The sequence below is a fragment of the Balaenoptera ricei genome, chromosome 20, assembly GCF_028023285.1.
Source record: "Balaenoptera ricei isolate mBalRic1 chromosome 20, mBalRic1.hap2, whole genome shotgun sequence".
NCBI lineage: Eukaryota > Metazoa > Chordata > Mammalia > Artiodactyla > Balaenopteridae > Balaenoptera > Balaenoptera ricei.
Window position 1 is genome coordinate 23,482,273 of NC_082658.1, and position 26,478 is coordinate 23,508,750.

The following is a 26,478-nucleotide window of genomic DNA, read 5'->3' on the forward strand; positions in this document are numbered from 1 at the left end:
TCAGTTTGCTGTTCCACAGCAGGATCTGAATAACAAGCAAACCCAACATCAAAAGCTCCCAGAGGAAGTTCCAGTGCTGGATTGGAATCAGAATCAGGCCTTGGTTCTGCCTTCTCGACACAAAAGTAAGACTAAAAACATAGGTCTAGATCAGGCCGAAGGTCACCAATCATTTGAAGTACTTGTTCCACCGCTAGGTAGTAAGAGCTCAAAACCAGTGAAGTTTATTGTTTCACCCCCAAACCTGAAGAAAGATCTAGTTCAGCATCAACGTTTTGCCAAAGTTGTTGTTGGAACTATAGGCCAATTTGAAAAAAAAACTCAGGGTCTAGAACAACAGTTAGCAGGGTGATTATTCAGATCCCAGTATGGATGCCTTTTATCATGAGGACAGCCTACCTACGGATTTTCTGGGGAGCCCAGATGAACCTCCAGAGCCCCCTGAGGAAGCTGAAATTTCTCCATCCCAGCAGGAGGCCCACACTCGTCATCCAGAGCGCACTGAGGAGGCTGAATCTTTACCCCAGCACGAGGCCCCTGCTCAGCATCCACAGACCCCTGAGGAGGTTGAATCTTTTTCACCCCAGGCAGAGGCCCGGGCTCAGCCTCCAGAGCCCGCTGAAGAGGTAGAGCCACCTCCACTTCAGCAGGAGGCTCCATCTCAGCCTTCAGAGGCCCCTGAGGAACTAGAAACTTCAAGTCCCCAGGAGGCCCTAGCCCAGCCTTTGGAGACACTTAAGGAGGTTGTAGTTCGACCAGTAGCACATCATGGGGTAAATGAAACTCAGCAGTCAAACTTGTACAATGTCACTGTTAAACCTCTGGATCTGGCACTGACCATAACTCCACAGGTCACCAAAGAGGTTGAACCTTCTCCAGTCCAGCAGGAGACCCCATCTCAGCCTCCAGAGAGCCCTGAGGAGGTTGAACCTCCGCCAGTCCAGCAGCGGGCCCCATCTCAGCCTCCAGAGAGCCCCGAGGAGGTTGAACCTTCTCTACTCCATCAAGAGGCCCCAACTCAGACTCCAGGGTTCCCTACTGAGTATGTACTTCAAATTCCAGTGAGTGATGAGGTAGCATCTCTCCCTGGCGTTCAGCGTCACGCTCATTCAAACTTGCCCAGTGTGACACTTCAACCTCTGGATTTGGAACTTAGCATCACTCCAGAGCCCACTCCGGAAGCTGAATTTCCTACAGCTCAGCAGGAGGCCCTGGCTCCACCTCTTGAGCATCCTGAGGAGACAGAATCTTCTCCAACCCAACCAGAGACCTCAGCTAAGCCTCCAGAGCCTCCTGGAGAGGTTGAGCCTTCACGTGAGCGGGAGCAACCAGCTCCGCCTTCTGAGCCTCCTGGGGAAGTTGAACCTTCTCCAACCCAGCAGGAGACCACAGGTCAGCCTCCAGAGCCTCTTGTGGAAGCTGAGCCTTCTCCAAGTGAACAGGAACAACCGACTCAGCCTTCTGAGCCTACAGAGCCTCCTGAGGAGGTGAAGCCAGCAACCCAGCAGGAGACCCCAGCTCAGCTTTCAGAGTCTTTTGGAGAAGCTGAAAGTTCTGCAACCCAGGAGGAAGCCTCAACTCAGTCTCCAGAGCCCCCTAGTGAGACAGAATGGTGTCCAGCCCAGCAGGAGATCCCAGCTCTGTCTCCAGCGGAGACAGAAACTTCTGCAACCCTGCAGGAGCTACCAGCTCAGCCTCCAGAGCCTTCTTGAGGGCAGGTGGAACCTTCTGCAACTCAACAGGAACAGCCAGCTCAACTTCCAGAGCATCATGAAATGACAGTTTCACCTCCAAGTCACCGTCATGCTCAGCATTCAAACTTATCCAGTGTCGCTGTCAAACCTGCAGATGTGGAGCTTACCATAACAAAAGAACCCACGCCAGAAAGGTGGGACCTTCTCCAAATCAGCACAAGCCTTCAGCTCAGCCCTCAGTGCCCCTTACTAATGCAGAATTTTCTACAACCCAGCATGAGGCCCCCACGCTGCCTTCACAGCCACCTGAGGAGGTTGAACCTTTGCCAGTTCAACAGGAGGCTTCAGCCCAATCTCCAGAAGCCGGTGCACATAACAAACCTTCAGTACAAGAGGAGACCCCAGCTCAGTATCCAGAGCATCCTGGAGAAGAAGTTATACCTGCCACAACCCAGCAGGAGACTCCAGATCAGCCTCCACAGTCTCCTGGTGAGGTTGAATCCTCTCCATCTCAGTCTCCAGAGCTCTCTAATGTGACTGTAGTTTTCTCTCCAGAGCATCATGTGACAACAGTTTCTCCTGTAGGTCAGGATCAAGCTCAGCTTCTGCAGCGGCCCGATGTCACTGTTAAACCTGTGGATCTTGCACTTATCGTAACTCCAGCGTTCACTAATGAGGTTGAAACTTCTCCACCCCAACAAGAAAACTCGGCTCAGTCTACAGTGTCCCCCTGAGCAGTTGGAACCTTTGTCAGTCCAGCAAGAGGTTTCAGATCAGCATCCAACCCCCACTGAAAATGTTGAACCTTTTCCAGTTCAGCAGGGAGCCCCAACTCAACCAACATACCCCGAGGTGACATTTCCAAATCCAGAGCAAGTTCAGGCTCAGCATCCAACCTTGACTGAGGTCACAATTCAACCTTTGGACCTTGAACAGACCATAAGGCCCGAACCCACTAAGGAGGATGAACCTTCTCCAACCATGCAGGAGACCTTAACCCAGCCTCCAGAACCACCTAAGGAGGTTTTTGTAGCTCAGCCTCCAGTATACCAGAACCCAATAGATCCAGCACCAGATCAGGATCACACTGAGCCTCCAACATCACCCAGTGTCAGAGTTCAACCTTTAGACCAGGGGCTTACCACAACTCCAGAACCTACTATGGAGGCGGAACATTCCACACCCCTGCCGGAGACTATAGTTCCTCCAACATACCCCGAGGTGACACTTCCAAATCCAAAGCAAGTTCAGGCTCAGCATCCAACCTTGACTGAGGTCACAGTTCAACCTTTGGACCCGGAACTTACGTTAACTCTGGAATCCAATATGGAGGATGAACCTTCTCCAACTATGCAGCAGACCCAAGCTCAGCCTCCAGAGCTCATTAAGGCAGTTGCAGCTCAGTCTCCATTGTATCCCGAGGTGACAGTTCCAGCACCAGATCAGGATCATGCTGAGCATCCAACCTCACGCAGTATCACAGTTAAACCTTTGGACCTGGAGCTTACCACAACTCCAGAACCTACTACAGAGTCTGACCATTCTACAGCCCTGCAGCAGACTACAGCTCCCCCTCCAGAACACCCTCAGGTGACACTTGCACAGCCAAACCTGACTCAAGTCACAGTTCCACCTGTGGACCTGGGAGTTAACATATCTCAGCAACCAAGGCCATCTGAGACAGTCCTTTTTCCTTCCACTCAGTATTCAGTATCCCCTGGTCTTCCTGGTGTAAAATATACCCCAGAAAAGAAGCAGCCAGAACAGAATGCCACCACAAACATCAGCATATGTGAGCTCTGTACCTGCAAAAATGAGACACTGTCGTGTGTTGGTCTCAGCCCAAAGCAGAAGCTCCACAGAGTGCCTGAGCCAGAGCCTAACGCCTACAACGGCACCTTCACCATCATGTAAGAATCGCCTTTCCTCATTTGTTCTCTGCATCCTGCCTGACATGGCAGCCTTTCTTCAGGTCTTCCTGGGTCCTCCTTATCTCCCCAATCCACATTGACTGACTTTCTGTTTCCACCTTTTGTTTGTCAATGATTCCTTATCTTCATTCTCCTTCTTACTATTTTTCCCTCTCCTCCAGTCTTTTACTTTTAATTGCCCTTATGTTTTCCTTCTCCATTTTTCACCCCATTATTTAATTCCTTAACATCTACGCTTCTCCCATCTTTACTCCATCCTCTTTACAGCAACATGCCCCTCTCCCCATCTCATTGGTGGTAATACAACAAAGTGGTTAAGAGTAGAGATTCCGGAGCCAGACTACCTGGGTTTGAACCCAGGCCTGTCATTTATTAGCTTTATGACTCAATTTCCTCATCTGTAAAATGGGGATTATGGTAGTCATCCTCTCATAGGATGACTCCTATGACTCCTCAATCTCCCCATGACTCCAATCTCATTGGGAGATTTAGATGAGTTAATATAGGTAAAGGTCTTCTATCAGTGCCTAGCATATATTTTAGTGTTAGCTATTATTATTATTCAATCCCTCAGTTATATCTAGAACTCATCTTTGTCCCCTGGCTCTCTATATGTAGCACCCATTTTGTGCCCAACTCAGGGCTAAGTACTGTGGGAGCCACAGAAGTGTATGGCATTGTCTCCAGAACATGACAATGACAAGTGGGAAGAAAGGGGATATGCCTTAAAAGGGGAGTAATATATAATTAAGTGTTAAGAGAAACACAGATAGGTGCTGTAATTCACCAGAACCTGTAATCACAGGGGTGTGGAGGTCACGGAAAGCTGCATGGATAGGCTAAATCTTTAGCTGGGACTTAAAGATTGGCTGTGATTTGTCAGAAGAATAATAGGCAGTACAGTCTAGGCAAAGGTGTGACTGCAGGGATGATCAGAATTTAATAGATTAGTCTGGCTGTAAAGAATTGGGTTAGGCAACAATGAAAGATAGGATTATGAAAAACCTTGGCTATCGGCAATGGGGGTTTGAAAGTTACACTGTAAGATGTAGGGAGCCACTGCAAGTTTTCAAGCAAGAGAGACAAATGATTAAAACAAGAGGCTTATTTTAGATTTCATATGTAGAGCGATCTAGAGACGAAAGCTTGATTCAGGGAGACCAAATAGAATGCTTTAGCAAAATCTAAGAGTAAAGTGAGAAGGGGCCAAATTAGAGTGGTTGTGATGGAAGTAGAAAGAAAATCCCGAGAGTACTACAGAGGAGAAACTGACAAGATGTGGTAATTGACTAGAGTTGGGGGGATTGTAGTACAGGAAAGAGACAAATCACATGTGTTGATGGGCAGAATGATGGTGGTATAACAGGTGGAAATCCAGCAGTTGAGAAGCAGAGTCAGTTTTGAGGGAGATGAGTTCAGTCTTAGGCATCTTTTATTGGTGAGCATAAAGCAACCAGAAGGCTCTGTTTGAGTGGAAATATCCCTCAGGCAGATGGGCAGACAGGTATCCGTTATGAGGTATTTCTGACTCGCGTGAAAAATGTGCATATAAACTGAACAGTTACATTGTTGCTGAGGGAAGAGGACAAAGCTAAAGCTAAAAGATTCAGTCATCCACTGAGTTAGTGGTTCAAACTGAACCTCAGGCATTTAACAGCTTCTCTTAAACATGTCTAATTCATGGATACATTCTCACTGTGTAAAAATAGAAATGTCACAGAAGTATATAGGATAAAATGTGAAAATTCCACCCCACCTTCCCTACCACCAATAAGGCAACTCCTGTTACTGTTTTGATGTGTGTCCTTCCTTCCGAGCTCTTTCCTTTGCATTTTGTTTCCCTAATGAGGTAATAACTTTACTCCTTGCTCAGTAACTTGTACTTTTCCCTGTGCAATATGCTTAAGAGATATTTTCGTATTAGTCCCTCTAATTTCTAATTGCCCGTATCCTTCTAACACCTGGACAGATTCTGAGGGCACTGAGCCAAAGCTTTGGTGTTGCCTAGCATAGGATTTCTTTATATTCATTTGCTGATATTGATAAATGTTTGCCATTTTTCTCATTGATTTGTAGGAGTCATTTTAGACACATAAGTGATTTTGGAAAAAAAGTAATTGGCATTATGTATCCAAGAAATTGGACAGATAGGAAGTTCAGGTTCTGAGGAGATGCCTCATTGCTTGTGCCAGTGGCCTCACAGTATGTTTTTATTAATTGTGCACACTGGGAAGCTGAGAAGCTGTGGGAATTAGAAAGCTGGTCTTTTCTGCATTTGAATATTCCCCACACGGTGGCCATGATTCTTTTCCTTATTCTCTACATTCTTTTCCTACCTATTGAAGGATATGAACTGTGTTTCTTCACAGAAATTTCCAAGGAAACTCTATTTCTTACATTGCTGAAAGTATATGGAAGGCATACCGCTGGGCTGAGAAGCTGTGAGTATACTCTCCCCAAATAGGAATACAAAAAGTTAACTGCATTGTAAGGTCCTTCTCGGTCCAGAATTTTGAGGTCAATGCCTGTGAGAAAAGGTATTTCCCCTTCCATATCCCAAAGCAGCCTAATGATTGAAATTCTGTGTTTATTTTAAAAATCAAATTTGGCAGGACCTCTTTAAAATCAGTAAGAGCCAATTTAAACTTATTTTCCATTATACAAGTAATACATGATTATATTCTCAATAGATAATAATGAAATAACAGGTATAGTGAAAACCCTCCTTGTGCCCTAATCCCCCACCCACTACTTTGAGTTTAGTATTAATCATTCCAGACTCTTTTCCATACGTTTGAGTACATACATATTTACAGATAGCAAAATAGGTTTGTGTGTTTTTCTTATGTTTTTTTTACATAAGTAACATCCTGCAACTTGATTCCTTCACTTCATGGTATGTCTTAGATTTCTTTCCTTCCCAGTACATAGAGGGTTACCCCATTCATTTAAGCTCCTGCATAATATTCCATAGTACGAATGTATCACAGTTTAATAATGCCCCTATTGAAGGATGTTTAGATTATGTCCAGTTTTCTTGTTACTTGCATTGCTGCAATGAATATCCTTGTACCTGCATTTTTGTGAGCCTGGTCATTTATTTCTATAGAATAGTTATCTAGAAATGGGATTGTTGGGGTGAAGACTATTTAGATATAAACTTTTAATTGCCCTCAAAGAAGTTGTGGCAGCTTATACTCCAGTCATCCTGCTGTGATGACATTCATTTCCCCACACCCTTCCGCCACTGGATATTCTCCCCCCCCCCCTTTTTTTTTTTTTGCTAATCTGCCGGGTGAATAAAAGGGGTCCCATCTGAATTTGAATTTTTCTTATTACCTGTGAACTTAAATATCTTTATATGTTTACTGAACATTTGTATTTCATCTCTGAATTGTCTGTCCTTTGCCCATTTTTCTGTTACTATTTTTTTAATTGATTTGTAGAAAAAGTCAGTTTAGATACATAAGTGATTTTGGAAAAAAGCATTCAAAGTAATTTTTCATGACCGTCTGTGGTCATATCCTTAGTTCAATTTGAATAGACAAGTCATAAATGACTTCTGAATTAATAATAAAAGACATAACAGTCAATCTAAAAACAGGTGTTATGACCACCCTTAAAGAGATGCCCCCTTAGTCTGATATCTTATTGGTAAGGAAAAAAATGCTAGAAGCAGGCAATTTGTTTTAATTTACAGATTTCCTGAATAGTATATGTAGTTTATATTGCCCGTGATAGTATCTAACTTGGAGATTTTATTTCCCAAACTTGTAAGAAAAATGAAAGTCATTTGGCACAAGAAATAGATAACTTAATTTCCTCTGGGAGTGGAGGGGGGTGGTAGACTGAGGGAGAGAGGTAAGAGAAAAAGTTTGAATTGTGTGCTACATATTTTTGGAATTTTGAGATGTGAATATATATGACATATTTTTTAAAAATAAATTGAAATTAAAAAATTAATTTTTAAAAAGCATGTGCTTGGGAGGCGATACACTATAACATGAGTCTGGTAAGGTTTGAAGATTTCTAAGTCAGCTTGAGGTTTATACCTTATAAGCAGAGGTTCCTAACTTGAGGTCAGTGGTTCCCCAAAGCAGAATTTCTTAACCTCCTGCTCCCCCGTGTATACCTCCTGCTCCCCCGTGTATACCTCTTTGGCAAGCTGCAGAAGCTTATGTTCTTGGGATAATGTTTTAAAATGTATAATAAGTCAAACTATATAGAAAAACAAAGGAAACCAACTATATTGAAATCGTTTTCAGAATATTTTTAAAATTAGTGAAATAGTAATAAATATGCTTCTCTTAACACATTAAATAACAAGATACAGTGGTAGGTCTAATAAATATTATAACTCCAGGGTAGTGATGAGAATAAATGATATTTCGAGGTATCTGCAGCATATACGTGATACGAAATGACCTGTGATTTCTACTGGGGACCAAATTAACTATACTGCTGATCTACTGTGGTTTGTTGCCTACATTCATAATGGAAGGAAGTGCTGATTTTAGTTAGAGATTTGTGAAAACCGAGATGTAATTTTATTTCCCATCCAAGTTTGGCAATCTGGATTCAGTCCTCTCTATTCACAGACCTCTGCCCTAAAAGGATGATCCACAAGTCGAAATTGCATGCACACTTTTGCGTGTGTTCAAGAAAGTGCAGTTTTTTAGGGAAAAGAACCATTGCTTTTATGAAATTCTCAAAGGATTCTTGTCTCAAAACATTGAGTCACAAATGTAGGGGAGAAGAAAGACATTTCTTTTCCTGTACTTATCCTCATGAGTGACGATAAATGGATGATTTGTTTTAAGTAAAAGTATCTGATAGTTGATAACTTGTCACTTTCTGAATTCATTCAATAAATATTTTTTGAGTATCTACTATATGCCAGGAACTGTTTTACATGCTAGGGTTTCTGGCCCAAGAATGAAACAGCCCAAGTATCCCAGTTCTCAGGGGGTTTACAAATATATAAAAATAAGTATATAAGTATAATAAATAGATAGCTATAATTTCAAGCATTGCTAAGTACTTTGGAGAGAAAGAAAGCAGGGGAAGGAGAGTAAATCAGTTCCAGAAAGGCCTCTTGTTTGCATTATATATATAGTTAAATCAATCAAACAAACCAACCCTGAGCCCTCTCAATTTCCTAGAAGTTACAGAGGTAGAGAGAAGGATAATTGTCAATAATACAGAATCAAGAATGAATGTGAAATTCAGAAGATTGCCTTAGACTAGAACCCTGGTCAGAAGTTAGACATGGATCTTTCTTAAATGTTACTTCATGCCTGGTGTTGATATTTTCATGGTGTGAGAAAGTTTTAGATCTGGCTTTAACTCTGATTCCCCATAGTTTTAAAATTTTTTCTTCAGTCAAAATGAATATTTGGAGTTCTACAGATTAATGTATTTTATTCCAGGTATTCAGTTATTGCTTATTTGAAGCTCCTTTTTGGGTAATTTTTTGGTGACTGACTCATTCTCAGTCTAAACTTTACTTCTAGGCTGAATATACCGTTGTTATTTTTTAAATTTCTACTACCCTGTCATCCAAACAACTTCACAGAAAGAAAGCCCATTAATTTGAAATACATACTGTTTGGTTACCCCCTGTCCTACCATGATATTCAAACTCTAACCAGTCTGATATGGGCATCAGCCAATCAGAGAAGACAGTGCCATAAAGAGTTGAGGATCAGCCCCATCTCTTTGCTGTACTTACTGAATCCTTGTCAACGTTCAAAGTTATAATTAGTATATATGAGTTCCACTTTTGTGTAGCTTTTTTTCATGTACCATCATTTCCTGTGACGTTTGTATATCATTTATGGTATATACATACAGTTTTGTCATGCGATATGGGGAGGTAGAGTTTTTTCCTACCTTTGAAGGTATAAAAAGGGTTACCATAAATGTCGTTGGGCATATTGATTTGGTTTTTTTCTTTTTGGATCATTTCCATGGAAATATGAAACCACTACTTAGAGGTGAGAAAACAATCAATCTTAGCACCATCTGTTGACCATTCCCCCTAACATATATTCTGACAATCACTGCGATTCCTTCTAACATGGTGAATTTCAAATTGAGGTCAGGGTCTTTGAAGCATGCTCAGGGCTCCAAGAGTTCTTTGTGGGAATTGAAGTCTTTTGTGTTTTTGTTTTAGTGATCTTTTAAAAATGTGTGTGACTATATTCTGTATAATATGAACCACCTTAATAACTGAGTTGCAGAGTTTCCAGGTAGTAATATTTTAATTCTCATAAGCTATGAGTAAAGAATTAATTTATGAGCTGGAATTAAGCTATGAGATGGAGTTAATATAAACACGTGACCAAGAGACACTGTGAGTGAAAAGCAGAAGGTTTTAAATGCAGAACTCAGTGGAAATAGTTTCACAAGGCAACGTAGCCTGTGCTCAGATCCCCAAGGCTCCTGAAGGATGTACCACTGTTAATATTACCTGCAAGGAAGGGGATTCTTCCAGGCACGAGGAACCTACCTCTGACGTCTTATAGAGTTTCTTCTGTACTGGCTCTCTCTACTACTCCCTCACTCCACTCTTGGGATACTGGCTATGTGCCTTCCTGCTTATCAGCTATAAGAAACAGGTGCAAAACACCACCCCCTCCTCCCCGCAGCATGTTCCTAGTCTTTATCGTGAGACCAGCGGAAGCAAAGGGCTTAACATTCCTCTGGCAGACCCAGGCATCAGGCTTGACTGTGAATCGTTCCTGCTCCCTTCATTCTGCATTCTGGAGAAGTCATTGGCTGGATCTCTCAGTTTCCTAATTTATTCTTTAACTGTCATTTCGCCTTCTCATATACTGAGATTTTTTATTATTGCTAACACTTTTCATTCGTATATTCTTGAGTTGATTAATGGATGCACTATCTGTTTACATCTGTCTGAGGGTAATAACTGTGCTATCCTAAGGTCCTCTTGTGCTTTGTTAACTCTGATTCATTGGCTATAAGCTCTTATGTTTGTTTTTGTTTTCTGTCCTTAATGGAGTTGGCTTTCTCACATTGTTTGGTCCTTCCTGAGTGTAATTCATCTTTGTAGTTGAGATTCTACTGCGTTTGTTTCCCAGCTTTAGGGGAGAAGTGAAATGAGCTGTTGGGGCTTATTACTCCCAGTGGGTTCCCCTGAGAATAAGGCAGAGGTGGAAGATGACTTCTGGAGGCTAGTCAGGGAGTGCATACCTTTCTTCCAGGGTTCTGGGACCTTGCCCCCATTCTAACACCAATTGCTCCTGCCTAGAGGAAGACACCTTTTGCTGCCTGGATCAAGGAGGAAAGATGTGGGGTTGATGTGTGCTGTAGGCTGCTCCTACCACACTATTCCAACTGATCACCCTGTAGGTAGCTCCAGGACGTTTCTGGTAGGGGAGCATTTGTGGAGCTGCTCCCACACCTTGAGCTAAGGTTGTGATTCTTAAGTTATATCTTTTCAATCATTCTTAGGGATTTTGGTGGAAGTTGAAGGGGTGGAGACTTGACATGTTTCAATCGGCCAACTTGAAATAGCACAACTTCTTAGGAAACAATTTTGTATCCCTATTACATCCTAGACAAACTCAGGCAAATATGTATCAGGATACAAATACAAGAATGTTCAAAGCAGTATTGTTTTCAATAAATAAAAACTAGAATAATCTCAGTATACACCAACAGTTGAACGAATAAAGTGTGGTATAATCCTACTTAGAAGTCATACACGTCATCAGAAACATAATGCAAGCCACATAAGTAATCTTAAATTATCTGGTAGCCACTTAAAAACAAAAGTAAAATGAAACAGATGAAATAGATGTTAATATCTTTTACTTAACCCTTATATACAAAATATTATCATTTTAACATGTAATCATTATATACATTATTAATAAGATATTCTACTTTTTTTCATACTAAGTATTTAAAAATATCCAAAGTATTATCATATCTACATGTAATCAATATAAAAATTAATGAGAGAATCTACATTTTTTCCCCATACTAACTCTTTGAAATCACAATTTGGTTGCTAAATTTTATTACAAATACTTGATTGGTATTGAGATTTCATAAAATTTACAGTCAAAAATGTAGTATCACATATGCAAATTCTTGCTAACATAAACATTTTCCAATAGTTACATTGAGTATCACTTTTTTAAATTTTAATTTTAAAATAATTGAAATTAATTAAATTAAAAATTCAACTCAGTCACATTAGCCACATTCAAATACTCAGAAGCCTCATGTAGTTGGACATGCAACACTACATACTACAGGCAAAAATAAAATAATTTTACAAAATAATGTTGAATAAAAGAAGCAATGTGGAAAATAATACATATAATATGATTCCACTTATATAAAGTTCAAGAAGAAGCAAGACTAAACTGTGTTGTTTATGGCTGATAGAGAAAAGGCAAAACTACATTTAAAAAGCAAGGAAATTATTACTAAAGTCAGGATAGTGGTTCCCTCTAGGAAGTCAGAGAGAGGGTTGTGATTGGAAAAGGGCACACGGGGTCTTCTGGGATGCTGGCAGGATTCTTTCCTGACATGAATGGTATTACGTGGGGGTCTGTTTTGTAATTATTAAACAGTTGAACAGTTGTTCAATTGGATTATTGAACAGTTATGTATATTTTATGCACATTTTAGTTTTCAAAAAAATTTTAATGGGGGAAAAAATCAGACGGCTTCATTTGCCCTGATACCGTTCTCTGTGGGACTTCCCAATAAGGTTTGGGGAAAGAGAGGAGGGAAGGGCAGCTCTGCAACGTTGGTGCCACCCAGAGCTGGGTTCTAACAGAGACTTCGTGATCTAGAGAGTAGGCATTAACTATATGATTTGGTGGGAAGAGTGTGTGGGGCGTGGGTGTGTGGGTGTGTGTGTATGTGTGCACGCGCGTGCACATGCGTGATGGAGAGAGATGGACACAAAGGAGGACGTGAAAAGGCTTAAATGAAAACAGAGCAGAAATCACCATCCCTAAATTAAATAAGAATTAGGTTGTTTAGGTGGCACCATTACCCAGCTTTCCTCCACATATAGGAGTTAGTCCTATGTAGTATATAGTTGTAGTTATTTTGCAGTTTGATCCAGAAATAACCTTTTCATTTTTCAGAATTCTCAGTGAAAATTATTTGACTGAATTACATAAGGACTCCTTTGAAGGCTTGCTATCCCGCCGATATTTGTAAGTTAATCATATTTATTTATGAGTTCTTATCTCTAAAGTAGATTATCTATAAAGTAATTAAGGGGTTCAAGTTAGATAATCTCTTCAGTTTCTTCTAGCAATAAAATTCTACAATTCTTTAAGTCTGTGTAGGGCCCCAGCCCATCACTCGCACTAAATATCTCCTATTCATTTTTAATTTTTTCATTATATAGACAAGGCATAGATAGAAAAATATATTTTAGTTGTAGAGGAAAAGTGGTAATGAGGTCTGAGCAATTATAGACTCCCATATGAACCTTGTTATATAAGTGTTCATATACTCTCCATTTGTATTTATATTTTGTTTATGACCTATGGACCAAATCTGTCCCACAGTCCGTTTTTATACAGCCCATAAGTTAAAAGTGATTTTTAAAGGGCTGTAGATGAGAAAAAAAAGAAAGGAAGAAAAATGTGTGACAGAGACTGTATGTGGCCTGCAAAGCCTAAAATATTGACTTATCTGGCCTTTACAGAAAAGGTTTGAAAAAGTTGGTTTAGTGAAATGAGAGGACTTAAAGTTAACCTCAAATTGTCCCCTACAGGACAAGAAAATATAGAACACTTGCATTAATATGAATGCTATTAACTCATAACTTTGATAATTTAATCTAAATTAAATGAACATTTAAATATTAAATATTTAAGCAGATGAATTATGTAAACAGTATTGTCAAGGGACTTCCCTGGTGGTCTAGTAGTTAAGACTTTGGCTTCCAATGCAGGGGGTGCGCGTTCGATCCCTGGTCAGGGAGCTAAGATCCCACATGCCTTATGGCCAAAAAACCAAAACATAAAAAAAAAGAAGCAATATTGTAACAAATTCAATAAAGACTTTAAAATGGTCCACATCAAAAAAAAAAAAATCTTAAAAATAAAATCAGTATTGTCAAGAACACATTAAGTTACCAAAAGAACAAACTGTTGTTAAGGATTTCGATGCAGGAATTGTGATACCAATATTAAGAATATTTAAGATGATGGTTAAGTGGTATATTTAGAAATGTTTACACTAAATAAGCATATCAGAAATGCCCCTAACAAAAATCTCTGCAGCCTTTTCTTTTCTGTGTTTTGTTTGTTTGTTTGTTTTGTTTTTGGGGCCACGCCACACGACTTGCGGGATCTTAGTTCCCTGATCAGGGCTCGAACTCATGTCCCCTGCGTTGGCAGGCAGACTCTCAACCACCGCGCCACCAGGGAAGCTCCTCTTCTGTTTTTTACTGAGTTATTTGTGTTATATGGGAAAGCTACTGAGGCTTATATGTTGATCTCTTGATTTTGTATGTAACCATCTTACTCATGTTACTTCCAATAAAATTTCGGTTGATTCTTTTGGTCTTTTTAGGTCCCTCACTTCATATGCAAATATGTTTGTCTCTTCCTTTCCAATACTTTGTTTTTCTTATCGTACTGATTAAGACCTCCTCCACATTGATCGATAGTAACAGTAATGATGGACATCCTACTCTTGTTCTTGACTTTAAAACAATGCTTAGGTTTCTGCTAGATACTTTTATTTTCTTTTCCTACTTCTAAGAGTTTTTATTAGGAATTATCTGTTGGACGTTATCTAAAACAGTCAATAAAATATATCGCCAGCTGCATGCAAGACCCTAAGTTAGGTACTGTGGAAGAGGCAAAGGATTATTAAACAGGGTAGAATTCCTTTCCTTAAAAAAGTTATCATCTCACTGGATAGATAAGATTTAAAGTAAAAAGGAATGAATAAAGATTTGGAAATAATTGTAATGGATAATCATGATCATGTTTTCTTTCAAAACAGATTTATTCTCATAGAATTGCAAAAGGGGAAGATAAAAAAAGAAGCAGAAGGTAAATATTGGTCTTTTAAAGCAGAATTTTACAACTAGAGGAGAACTTAGAACTCATCTATTTCAATTTCCTCACCAAAGGCAGGAAGAATGTTTAATTACCCTAATGGTTTACCCTAATTTATTTATCAGCAGAATTAGCTTCCCAGCCCAAGCTGAGTTAGAACAGGACTGGCACAGATTCAGCTGCTTTCACTAGTCCTTTAAAGAAAGAGGGTGGACGGGGAGAGGTTTTGGTTGTACCAGTTCTTGCTGGCCTGGTGCCTGGTTCCTAGGCGTCAGGCCAGGCCAGAGGCCTTCTAAGAGGCTCTGCGGTAGGGAGGGCCACATGGTTGGGGATTTAGGGGCTGGCCTCACTCAAAGCTGACGAAAGGTAGAACCTATGAGTCCCTTCTGTAAAGTGGCAAGAAAACTTCCCTTCTCACCCTACTGTTTTTCAGGCCGCTACTCTCTATTCCCTTTATCCAAACCTCATAGAATTTTAACCGGGAGAAACTTTAGACAGTAGTTTGTCTCTTCCTTTTATAATAAGGAAATGGAGAAAGAGAAAGGGAAAATATCTTGCTCCATGGTCATACTGCTAGTGATTATCAAAAAGAAGAGGGTCCCTTTCCACTGAGGACTTCTCTACTGATCACACTGTGCTTGGGCTGTGAGCTCCGTTTTATGTCACAATTCAGTATACACATACTATATGGGCATAAGTAGTTTCTGAAGCTAACTTATTGTGCACTCTGATTTTTTTCTATTCTATTTGTATTCAGAAAGAGTATTTTGTGTTTCCCTGCTGGTCATGGCCTTTAAACTGATTTCACAATTCACTGACACCTCAGTGACAGCCTGCAATATGAAAGTCAGAGAGCTATAGATAACTTTGCTAGTTGGGTTCAGGTGTTTACTTGGTGTGATTCAACTTATAGGATAGGATAGAGCAGCCAGGAAAATAAAAGCACCTTCTCCCCGCAGCCACACCCCCAGCAAATGCTGCATGTGCGACTAAGTCCGAAGCAGACTGGTGTGAAGCGCATCTAGAGAGTAACGTGTTTCTGCCCAGCGCCGCTGTGCAGTGTTTTCTCTGCACGAGGGCACTTGGCCAAGGGCCAAGAAAGGTAAACGGGGCTGAAAATCCTGCCTATACTCCATGCTAAGCCATATGCAAAGGTCTCCCCAGAGACACGGTGGGGGGGGCCATTTTGGACAGACACAGAGAACTTCTGGAAGGCCAGCATGCATGGGATGATTTTCAAGATCCCGGGTCTGTGGTGATTTTGCTCATTGTGCTTATGGACTGAGGTACCCATTTAGTCCTAATAAGACCAGAGATAACACATTGTGAGAGAGATGAAAAATAACATGTAACACTAACGGTGTGTGTTTTCCTCCAAGGGGCTTTTTTCGATTTCTGCTGCGTAAGAGGAGCTCAGGGGAAAGTGAGAGGCAGGTAAATTTGAGGGGGATATAGTACTGTGGCCAGAGAAAGCAGGGGAGATGCTGAATTAATATTTCCCTTTCTGAGTTCCAGGAGGGCTTTTTCGGGAGAAGGCAGCCACTTTGGCTTAGGGATATGTATAGGCCTCTCGACGCCACATGCAAGGAAAACATGGCACAGAAGCTACACGACAGGGAGTCTTCTGATGAGGACGAGATATTCTATAAGGATGCAGGGTAAATAATAGAGGACAATTTAAAATTCTCCTCTAAAATGAGGAAATAATGAAAACTATAATTGTTCCTTTCAAAAGTAAAAGCCTTGGCATTATTCTTCTTACCCCAGGGAAGTCATCAAAGCCCCAGCAGAGAAGCTTCTGGCTGCATATTGGGTTGATGAAGAGGCGGGTGAGGAAAGTGAGACAGCACACGAGACAGCCACAGAGTGAACCCTGTTCTGCCTCAAGCCACCTGCAAATTTTATTTTCTAATATTGGCTTCTCAGCATTGCTTGTAAAATACTTATTTTTCTCATATTAAAGTGTATAAATTCATAACCAAGTCTAACCATGTGGTAAGGAATTAAAATGTAAATAGTTGAATATTTATATACCAATAACAGGGTCCTGCAAGAAGAAGCAGAGCTGAAACTAGAATCCCTCATGGTAGCCAGTACTTCCACAAGAGGAAATGTGGGCAAAGGAGGATGAGTAGAAGGATGAAGAGGGGCTTCCCTCCCTTGTTTCCCCAGTATCATCAGTCCCTGCGAACTGGAAAACATACCATCCTCAAGGGGCATAGATCATTAAATCAAATAGCAATTTATTCTGGCGCTCTCTCTCCTGGGTCATCAAGTACCAGTTATTTACAACATGCTCGACCTCCTGCCCATAGAGGACCATCTACTTCTGGCCCCTCTCGTACGGTCATTGGGGTTGCCAAAATATTTGGATCACTGGGTCTCCCTCCACTGTGGAGCCAAGGCCTGACTTTTCTCCCAAGTTCTCAAACTCATGTACAAATGTGTACCCTGTCTAGGTAGGGGGTTCTCCACCATATCAAGCTGGTGGAAAATTCCCATTGGGTTGTTTTTTTTCTTTAAAAAAAAAATCCGAACCCATGGATAACTAGCAGGGAAGTGCCAGAAAGACAGGGTAAAGAAGAATGTGTGAGAGCAGCCATTGCCCAAGACGGCCCCCCTCAGGCCCTGGCCTCTCCTGACCCCCCTGAGGGTCAGCTGTGTGCTGCTCGGCTCCCTCCAGCTCAGCCCAGCCCCAAACCTACCCACCTCCTGCCTCACCCAGCACAGGCCCAGGGCTGCATGATTCCAAGTGATTATATAGTGACAGTGCCACCTGCGGAAGGTGCAAAGGCTCTTCCACTCCTGCTAAGAAAGTCATTAATCACATTTCTTAAGTCAGTGAGAGTTAAATACATTAATGAGTAAAAGAAATTCTGAATGAACAAGATTTGATAATCTACCAAAATGACCACAGATAGTGCTGGTGGTTTAGTAATACGAGGTGAAGAACTGTGCAAGCCATGGGGTGATAGCACACGGTGCCCCAGATGATCAGTAGGCCTGGGAGATAGCCCAGCAGGTTCTGCCAGTTGGATGGGGTTCCAAGCAAAGTGAACGGCCCATCAGTTCTTCTGAGTTATGAGTTTGCTGATGCTGCATGAGAGACATCTGTTCTCTCAGTGCCTGCCCAAGTCACCTCCCAAAGGTTCTTACTGAGAATGAAAAACAAGTGTTTTTCTCTGGGCGGTGACTTCAGTGAGCCAACAAGTATTTACTGTGTTTAAGGCGCATGACTAATACTACTAACTATAGGAAGCAGCAGCAGCTAACACTTACCACTTGCTTGCTTGGTGCCAAGCCCTGGGTTAGGCATCTTATGGTCTTATTTAGCCCAACAGTCCGTGGAAGCATATCTTGTTATCCTCGTTTGACAGATAGGAAACAGGATTTAAAGAATGTAGGTAACCTGCTCAAGGACCCAAGGCCCCACGTCCAAAAGTGTGAGTTAAGGTTGGAGCCCAGAACTGTTAGACTGCAACAGGGATGCAGAGACGTCTAAGCTGTGTTTGCCACCAAAGAGTTGATAACAATGATAACAATGAGGAGAAGGAGGCAGCTGCTGTTTATTGAGCACCTGCTATGGACCAGGTACAGTACTAGGCACTTTGGTTACACTATTAGGTCACAAGAATGGAAAGTCCCCATGCCCGCTCAAACTCTGTAATGAGTGGGGGTCTGATTTCAGTAAGAGAGGTGGTCACAAAGACAGGGAGCTGACGAGAAACCAGGGGTAGAGATCCTTGTACTGCTGGGCTTCCCAAAGTGTGGACCAGGATTCCAGGTAGCTCCAGGTTCCTAGTTTGGGATATTTCCATTCTTTCAAAGTTGGTACATAAATGAGGCTTAGATAATATTTTTTGTATCATACTACCTCAGATTTGCACAATTTTTTATTAGTCTCAAATGCTACCCTACCATATTTCTAAATTAAAATTGCCAAGAGTAAGATTCTGCTTGGTCCAGCTTGACCGAGATTGGGCAGTGTTTTTGCCAGAGCCAGAGACTTCACCTGGCCAGCCTGTGAGTGAGCTGTCTCTCCTTGGATCAGGGAGTCATCCCTGGCTGTGGCCCAGAAGCAGGAGGGGTGCCCAGGGTCAGGTGGTACAACACATGGCCGCCTGGGGCTGCCTCTGTCACCATCTTATGATGGACAAACTAGCTCAGAGCCCAACTCCTTACTGAGACCTGAGAGATAGAAGGGGAGAGGGAGATACAAGGCCAACAGCTACTAAATGAATGCAAATTCTGATTCCGATGAAATCTGTCAGAGAATTTAGCCACTTTTTAAAAGATAATGAAATGAGACAATACATGATTAGGGCAAAAATGATACAGGGAAGAAAATTGTAGGATTCAGAGGAGGGAAGGTTAGGAAACTAGGGAGGGTCCATGAAAAAGGTAGAACTTGATCTGGGCCTGGATTATATGCCAGACTCTGTGGCTGGTGCTGGGGAAAGAGTTGATGAGGACAAAGTCCCTTGTCTTGTGGGGCCTTAAGACTGAGAGGAGGCACAGACACCTGAAGATATATTATACATAGAAGACAGTGTGTTGACATGACAATGGCAGTGTACCAAGAAGTGGTTCAGCTCTTGGTTGGCTGGAAAGGAGTAAATGTGAGGGATGGCTTAGAGGAGGGGAAGAAGAAGAAAGCCAAACAGAAGTTTCTTGGGAGGACGAGATGAAGGAAAGGCATTCTAGACGGAGGACAGTACAGAGGCAAGAAGCATGAAACCTTGGGTGGGCTTGAAGCGTGTGCAGTCTGGTATTCCCAAACATGAAGCACAAGGAGGAAAGGGCAGTAGGTGAGGCTGTGCGGGCGAGCAGAGACCCAATCCCAAAGGGCCTGGTCAAGGCGCATGGCCTTGACCAAACAGAGCACAAACTACAATGTTTTAAATAGAGAAGAGACATGACCAAGCTTGAGTTTTATAAAGAGTACTTTGATGGTGGCCTAAAAGTAGAGAGGCCGAGAGGTCAACTTGGGTGTTTAGACCAAGTAGGAACTGGGAGAAAATGGGGCACCAGACCAGGGGTTTTGATGCAACTGAAGAGCATGTACGCTGGATACACATGAGTGAGAACTGGAAGGACAAGAGCTTATGTTCAGAGAATGAAAGATTGTACATTTAAGATTTTTTATGACAAATTCCAGATGATGATAAGGTCCAAATGTAACCTGGGAATGGAGATCAGTGAGGTGTTGGGAATCCAGAAGGTGATGAGAAATAATTCGGATAGTCCTGGGCACTCATTCCTTTCCCCTTTCAGTAGCTCAGTAAAAAGCTAGCTCAGCAGGTACCAGCGAACTCAATGGAGCAAATAGGCTCCCCCTCCTACTGCGACCATTTCTGTCACCAAGCAGTTGCCACTGTTAGTAGTATAGACGTTCCCTGCCTCACCATCCCTATAACTGTGACGCACTCCAGGCTGGCTCCTTCTCTACGGGAACTCTGGTCATGGGCCACACAATCCAGCTAAGTCTGGTCTAATCCCCTTCTCTGAAAGCTTGAGGGATTGAGTGCACCCTGTTATTGTTCTGCTTATAAGTACCCCCCGCCTTGAACAATAAAAGCCTACTGTATATTTGCACAGTAGGGGGTTGAGGAATTTCGTGCCCAGGAAAATCTGTGGGTTGTTGGTATGGTAAGTATTGTGGTAGATGTGGAACCTAGAAAAATGGTACAGATGAGCCGGTTTGCAGGGCAGAAGTTGAGACATAGATGTAGAGAACAGAGATATGGACACCAAGGGGGGAAAACTGCGGTGGGGTGGGGATGGTGGTGTGCTGAATTGGGCGATTGGGATTGAAATGTATACACTGATGTGTATAAAATTGATGACTAAGAACCTGCAGTATAAACAAACAAACAAACAAAACAACTAATACTAAACTTTCATTGGGTTATTTGTATGGAAATATGTTAATACAAATGTTTCAGACATTACATGAAATTTCTAAAAATCTTATATGTTCTGGTATCATGTTATAAGTCATAATCCTAGTTATTATTTTTAAATGTATATCTCAGAAATAACTAATTTTCTTGTCAACTGCATTATTATGAACTTTCATCAATTCTTCAACCGTGGTCATTTTTAAGTCTTTTGTCATTTACAGACAGTTCTGGGTGTACTCTGATGCTTTTGCAAATATGTTCCTATAAAAGGGTTTCATCTTCAAGAAATTCATGGAAAAGACTCTGACAAGTACAGGTTTCTGGTAACTGACTGTACTGCTGAACTGAATGAATAAGCATTTTCAGAACTCTAATGAAAAACTGATGAACTCATAAAAGTGCTAACAAAAGGTCAAGATGGAAAAAAAAAATTACATGGCACTGAGTGAACTGATGAGGATGAGTATAATTTTTGTGACTTTCTGTTTGAATTTAAAAAAAACAAAACAAAACAAAAATCCCTCAAGGACTCAGAGGCAAAGAATATACAAATCAATTTTCACTGCAAAGTAAACAAGCTGTTACAGTGGAAGATTACTGGACTGAATGTCAATATTATGACATAGTATGAGTGTGTTTCATGTTTCGTAATTGCAATCATTGTTGCTTTTGTTGTGGTCATCCATGTACAATGCTTGGTGTCAGTCTATTTATCTCTTGTAAAAATAAAATACAGCGTGTGTGTGAGAAAAAAAAAAAAAGGAAAAAAAGAAAAAGAAACTGTGTTCCCAAATGAAACCCTGGGATAGGATTAGTCATTTACATCTTTTAAAAATAAAGTCCAACAGTATTAGAGCTGTGGTATACTTATTGAAAAAAAAAAAAAACAAACTATTGTGGTAGAGGAAACGACTTGGAGCCCATGACCGAAGTCCCCAACCGTTACAAGGGCATCATTCATTAATATGCCAGTTCAAAATACTGAGAGTCTCAAGTCTGTCTGGTTCAACCCCTGAATCAGACAGTGTATTGATTATCTGGTGGTATGTAACAGATCATACCAAAATAGTAGCTCAAAACAACAATAAACATTTATTCCTCACAATTTCTGAGTCAAGCCTTTAGGGGAATAGCTTGGGCAGTTCTGGCTCTGGGTCTCTCACGAGTTCCTCAAGATATCGGCCAGGGCTGCAGTCATCTGATGGCTGGACTGAGGCTGCAGGGTCCACTTCCAAGGTGGTTCACTCCCTTACCTGGCTGCCAGGGTGGTGCTGGTTGTTAGAGGGAGGCCTCCTTTCCTCCCTGCATGGGCCTGTCCACCTGCTACTTGATTGAATGTCCTCACTACATGATGGCTGGCTTCCTCCAGAGGGAGCTGTCCAAGAGAGAGACAGAGGTTATTCCTCTTATGGCCTGGCCTCAGAGGCACATAACACCACTTCTGCCACATAGCATGGTTAGAAGTCAGTCACTCGTTCCAGCTCCCATTCAAGAGGAGGGGATTTAGACTCCACCTTTTGAAGAAAGAAGAGTCAAAGAATTTGCAGACATATTTTAAAACTACCATAGACAAGAAAATAGAAAGCACTCTAGATATTTCAAGCCAAAAAAAAAAAAAAAAAAAGCCAGAAAGAGAGAAAGATTATATCCAAACAGTTGGTGCTTATCATTGAGGGGGCTAATGGTGGTGAAAGTTGGGGATGGGGGGCACTGTAGCACTAGCCTTCAGGTTACTTTACCACAGCTGCTTTCCATAGACTCAAAACTGCTGCTGCCACTCAGAAGTCAGGAAACTTTGGGAAACCACTGATGAGGTCATTGCAGCCCCAAAGCCCCAAGGGTGGTGACTAGATGGGGAATATGGAGTGTGCTGTAGAGGAGGAAAAAATGATTTCCATCTGCTTTCCACCTTCCAAATTTCACACAAGTACATTTTATTGGCAGAACCCTGCTGTCGAGGGGATCTGTGAAATATGGTTCCCAGGCCTCTAGCACCTGCAGAGAAGGGGGTAGAAATGGGTGTCAAGAGCCAACCAACACTATCCAACATGCGCCCGTATACAGGTATGGTGAGGAGGCACCACCAGTACTTGGAGAAGTCCTGGAGCCCTACTCCTTTTTTTTTTTGGTAGGCTTATGGGTGTCCAAGGCTTTGTAAAAGGGGGGTGGTGTCCACATAGAATAACATGGTGGAGAGCTAGCTGAGTCACAAATCTGGAAGGTGTCACTGTAGTTGGGCAGCAGGTGAGGTACTGGTTGCTGGTGACATGCAGTCAGCCCCAGAGGTGACTGGAGAAACACCTGGCGTTGATCCTTAGTTGGTCTCTGGAATGTTCTCACTGGAATGAAAGCTGGGTAGACTGCAGGCAGTGCAGCATCGGAGAGAACATAGCTGCCATTCAAAAGAGCTGCCAGAGGAAAGGTGTCCATAGGGAAATACCATTTCTCAAAATATGGTCTGTGGACCTCTACACTCAAACCTCTCTGGGATGCTTCTTTAAAAGGCTGATCCTGGGACTTCCCTGATGGTCCAGTGGCAAAGAATCCGCCTTCCAGACTTCCCTGGTGGCGCAGTAGTTAAGAATCCGCCTGCCCATGCAGGGGACATGGGTTCGAGCCCTGGTCCAGGAAGATCCCACATGCCGCAGAGCAACTAAGGCTGTGTGCCACAACTAGTGAGCCTGTGCTCTAGAGTCTGCGAGCCACAGCTACTCAGCGCTCATGCTGCAACTACTGAAGCCCGCTTGCCTAGAGCCCGTGCTCTGCAACGGATTAATCCCAAGTATATTTGAGTACCCAATGGAGTATGAGTGTGCTAGGTACTAGAAAAAGGACGATAAGTCTGTAAATATTGTTCATGAGGTGTTCCTAATCGCTCTGGAGAAGATTATGGATCTTCTCCATACACAGATAATGGATACAATGAATAAATGGATACATACAATGAATGCAATGGATAATGGTATGGATAATAAATCTATAGTTATTGGTTTGAAACAGTATCAAGATCCAAGTAATTCCTCCAAAGTCAACAATTTTTGAAGTAAAAGAGCTCAGAAATAGGTAATGGGTGGGGCTAAGGGTCTGATATATTGAGGTGGAGAAAGTCGTGGTGGGCATGGAGAAATGTGCTCGGTGATTTGGGGGTACTTTAGGAAAATGGGCTAGAAACCAGCTTTTTAAGAGTTTCACACTAGACTGTTGATGGCTTTAATGAGTTCTACCTTGATTTGCATATTTAAGACTCATGAAAACACTCAAGTCGAAGGATTGCATCTTTGGTGGTCATTTCTCACACAGAGTCGGGAAACCTAAATTTTTAAAGTTCAGTGGATAGTTGGTGCTCATTACTTAGTACTCTAGTCTTCTCTGGGAGTTTGAAGAAGAAGCCAGCTGCTTTAGATGTCTGCACCAGTCGATCCAGTAAACTCACACTTTGGACTCTATGCTAAAAATACACTTGAATAGAAGTGGTAAACTCCAAGACTTCTGGGCGCGGGAGTTGCGGAAGGGGAACTAGAGGCAGAGACAAGCCTGGAGTGGGAGGGGCGAGGGAGAGGTCCGAGCACCGCCCTCGTCCCACTCCCACCAAACTGGCACCGCCCCTCAGGCTTCCGTTTGTAAACAGCGCATGCGCAGACGTGCGTGCGCAGACATTATCATTATAATAAGGTATAACATAGTTAATTTTTTAAAAAGCACATGAGTTCCTTATGATACTCAAAATGAAAAGTGGGGGAGCTCTTCTTTATAGAATAATGTCACCTAATAAATGCAAAAGGAATGATAGAATTAGGAAAGTGTCATTTTGCAACTATCAATGTAATAATTGATTCAGACAAGGATTATCACTGATGCACAGTTGGGTGAAGAGTTGTTTGAAAGTAGGATCTTCACTGATCCCAAAGTATCACCGCACATATTATTTATCAATGACCAACGGGAAAAATAACTTTACAATGGAGAGATATGCAACATACCACCTTAGTCAAGTGATCAAACTTAGCACTGGGCCACCTGAAGTGCTGAAGTATAAAGACTACGTCACCTATATAGTATTCTTTCCCAAAATGTTTACTTTGAATCTAATGAGGAAACAGACAAATCCAGATTGTGGGGCAATTTACAAGACAACTGGCTTAGACGCTTCAAAAATGCCAATGTCATAAAAGAACAAAAAAAAAAATAGTAGGGAAATATTCTAGATTAAAGGAAACAAAGACATGACATGCAATGCCTAATCTTTAACTGGACCCTGTATCAAAACAAAACAGACTTAAAATATGTTATTGGCTTCTGGCCAAGATGAAGTAACAAGGTCCAATTTGACTTCCCACCTGAAACAATGAAAACATCAGACAGGACATATGAAACAACAGTTTTCAAGTAACTGGACCTCAGGCAATAAAGTTCAGTGATCCCCAGGAGATGGGAAATAAATGAAATGATCCCTCTAATTGCCCTACCTTACTTCTCTGAGAGAGTTTCCAGGTCATGGTACAGGGAAAAGAAGTCCAGACAGAGACTGGTGGACTCCCTGACTGAGGAAATGGAGCTGAGAGTCTGGGAAGACCAAGGTAACTAGAGTTCACAAAGCAGAGTATCAGAGAGAAAAGAAGTGCACAGACAAAGAACTCTGGACATATGCAGAGGGATCTCTTGAGAATTCAACAAAGTATTGGTCAGTACATTTGTGTGAGGAATTCCTTGATGCCAGGAAAAGAACCACATGAAAGGATTAATAATAAGAATAACTGGACATCACACAGGGTTGTAGGAATAGTACCTGTTCCTACAAGTCAGACTGCAAAACCTCATGATACTCAGAAAGGACTTGTCTCAGTAGTTGCAAATAATGAGCTCCAGACTAAAGGCTACTTGGACTCCTACCCAACGAATCTTAAAAGCTAGACCTAAAAGAATAAAATTGTTCTGAGTAACTTAATTTCACCCAAAACAAAGCCCAAGCATTTTACAGGAATATAAATATATATAGCACACAATAAACTAAAACTCACAATATCTGGGATCATATAAAAAATTGCCAAGCATGCAAAGAAGTAGGAAAATATGACCCAAACTGAGGAGAAAAGGCAATCAATCAAAACTAACCCATAATCCATACAGATGTTAGAATTGGCAGAAAAGAACATTTAAAAAGTTATTATACATGAAGGAAAGTTATTACAACTGTATTTCATATGTTAAAAAACCCAGAATAAACACTGAAAATGTTAAGTATAGGCATGGAAAATGTAAAACAGACCCAAATTGCGCTTCTAGAGATTAAAAACAATGTCTAAATGAAAAAGACATTGAATGAGGTTAATGGCAGATTAGACACTGCAGAAGATAGGGTCAGTGAACATTAAGGCATAGTAACAGAAACCATCCAAAATGAAACAAAAAGAGTAACAAAACAAAACAACAACAAAAATGAATAGAGCATCAGTGAGTCGTGCAACAACTTCAAGTGTCCTAATACATGTGTACTTAGAGTCCATGAAGGAGAGGAGAAATACAAAAATTTGAAGAAATAATAGCCAACACTTTTCCAAATTGGTAAACACTATAAACCCACAAAGTCAAGAAGATCAATGAACTTTAAGCATAAGAAACATGGACAAAACTACACCAAGGCACAAAAAATAATCAAATTGCTCAAAACCAGCAATAAAGAGAAAAATTTAAAAGCAGCCAGAGGAAAAAACTATACACTACATACAGAGGAACAAAGATAACAATGACATCAGAATTCTTGTTGGAAACAATGTAAACGAGAACTCAGTAGAATAACATCTTTAAAGTAGTGAATTGAATTCTATCAAGCTAGAATTCTATACCCAGATCTGTCAAAACAAAAGCAAAATAAAGACTA

General features: G+C 41.4%; 2 protein-coding genes across 2 annotated transcripts in view; both read left to right on the plus strand.

The window, feature by feature from the left end:
- Nucleotides 1–29: 29 nt before the first annotated feature.
- Nucleotides 30–1,871, plus strand: LOC132354528 (leucine-rich repeat-containing protein 37B-like; the record flags this gene model as incomplete). The annotated part of the gene is made up of 2 exons (XM_059906412.1): nt 30–125; nt 471–1,871. Coding segments are annotated over 2 exons (1,338 nt in total), but the record flags the coding sequence as incomplete, so codon positions are not given.
- Nucleotides 1,775–26,478, plus strand: part of LOC132354529 (leucine-rich repeat-containing protein 37A3-like) — a gene marked incomplete at its 5' end in the record, with an annotated part of 79,280 nt that continues 54,576 nt past the window's right edge. Inside the window, 7 exon segments of the mRNA XM_059906413.1 lie at nt 1,775–2,422; nt 2,424–3,604; nt 5,995–6,066; nt 12,760–12,831; nt 14,642–14,691; nt 15,657–15,799; nt 20,871–20,900. Coding sequence (XP_059762396.1) covers nt 1,775–2,422; nt 2,424–3,604; nt 5,995–6,066; nt 12,760–12,831; nt 14,642–14,691; nt 15,657–15,799; nt 20,871–20,900 — 2,196 coding nt within the window.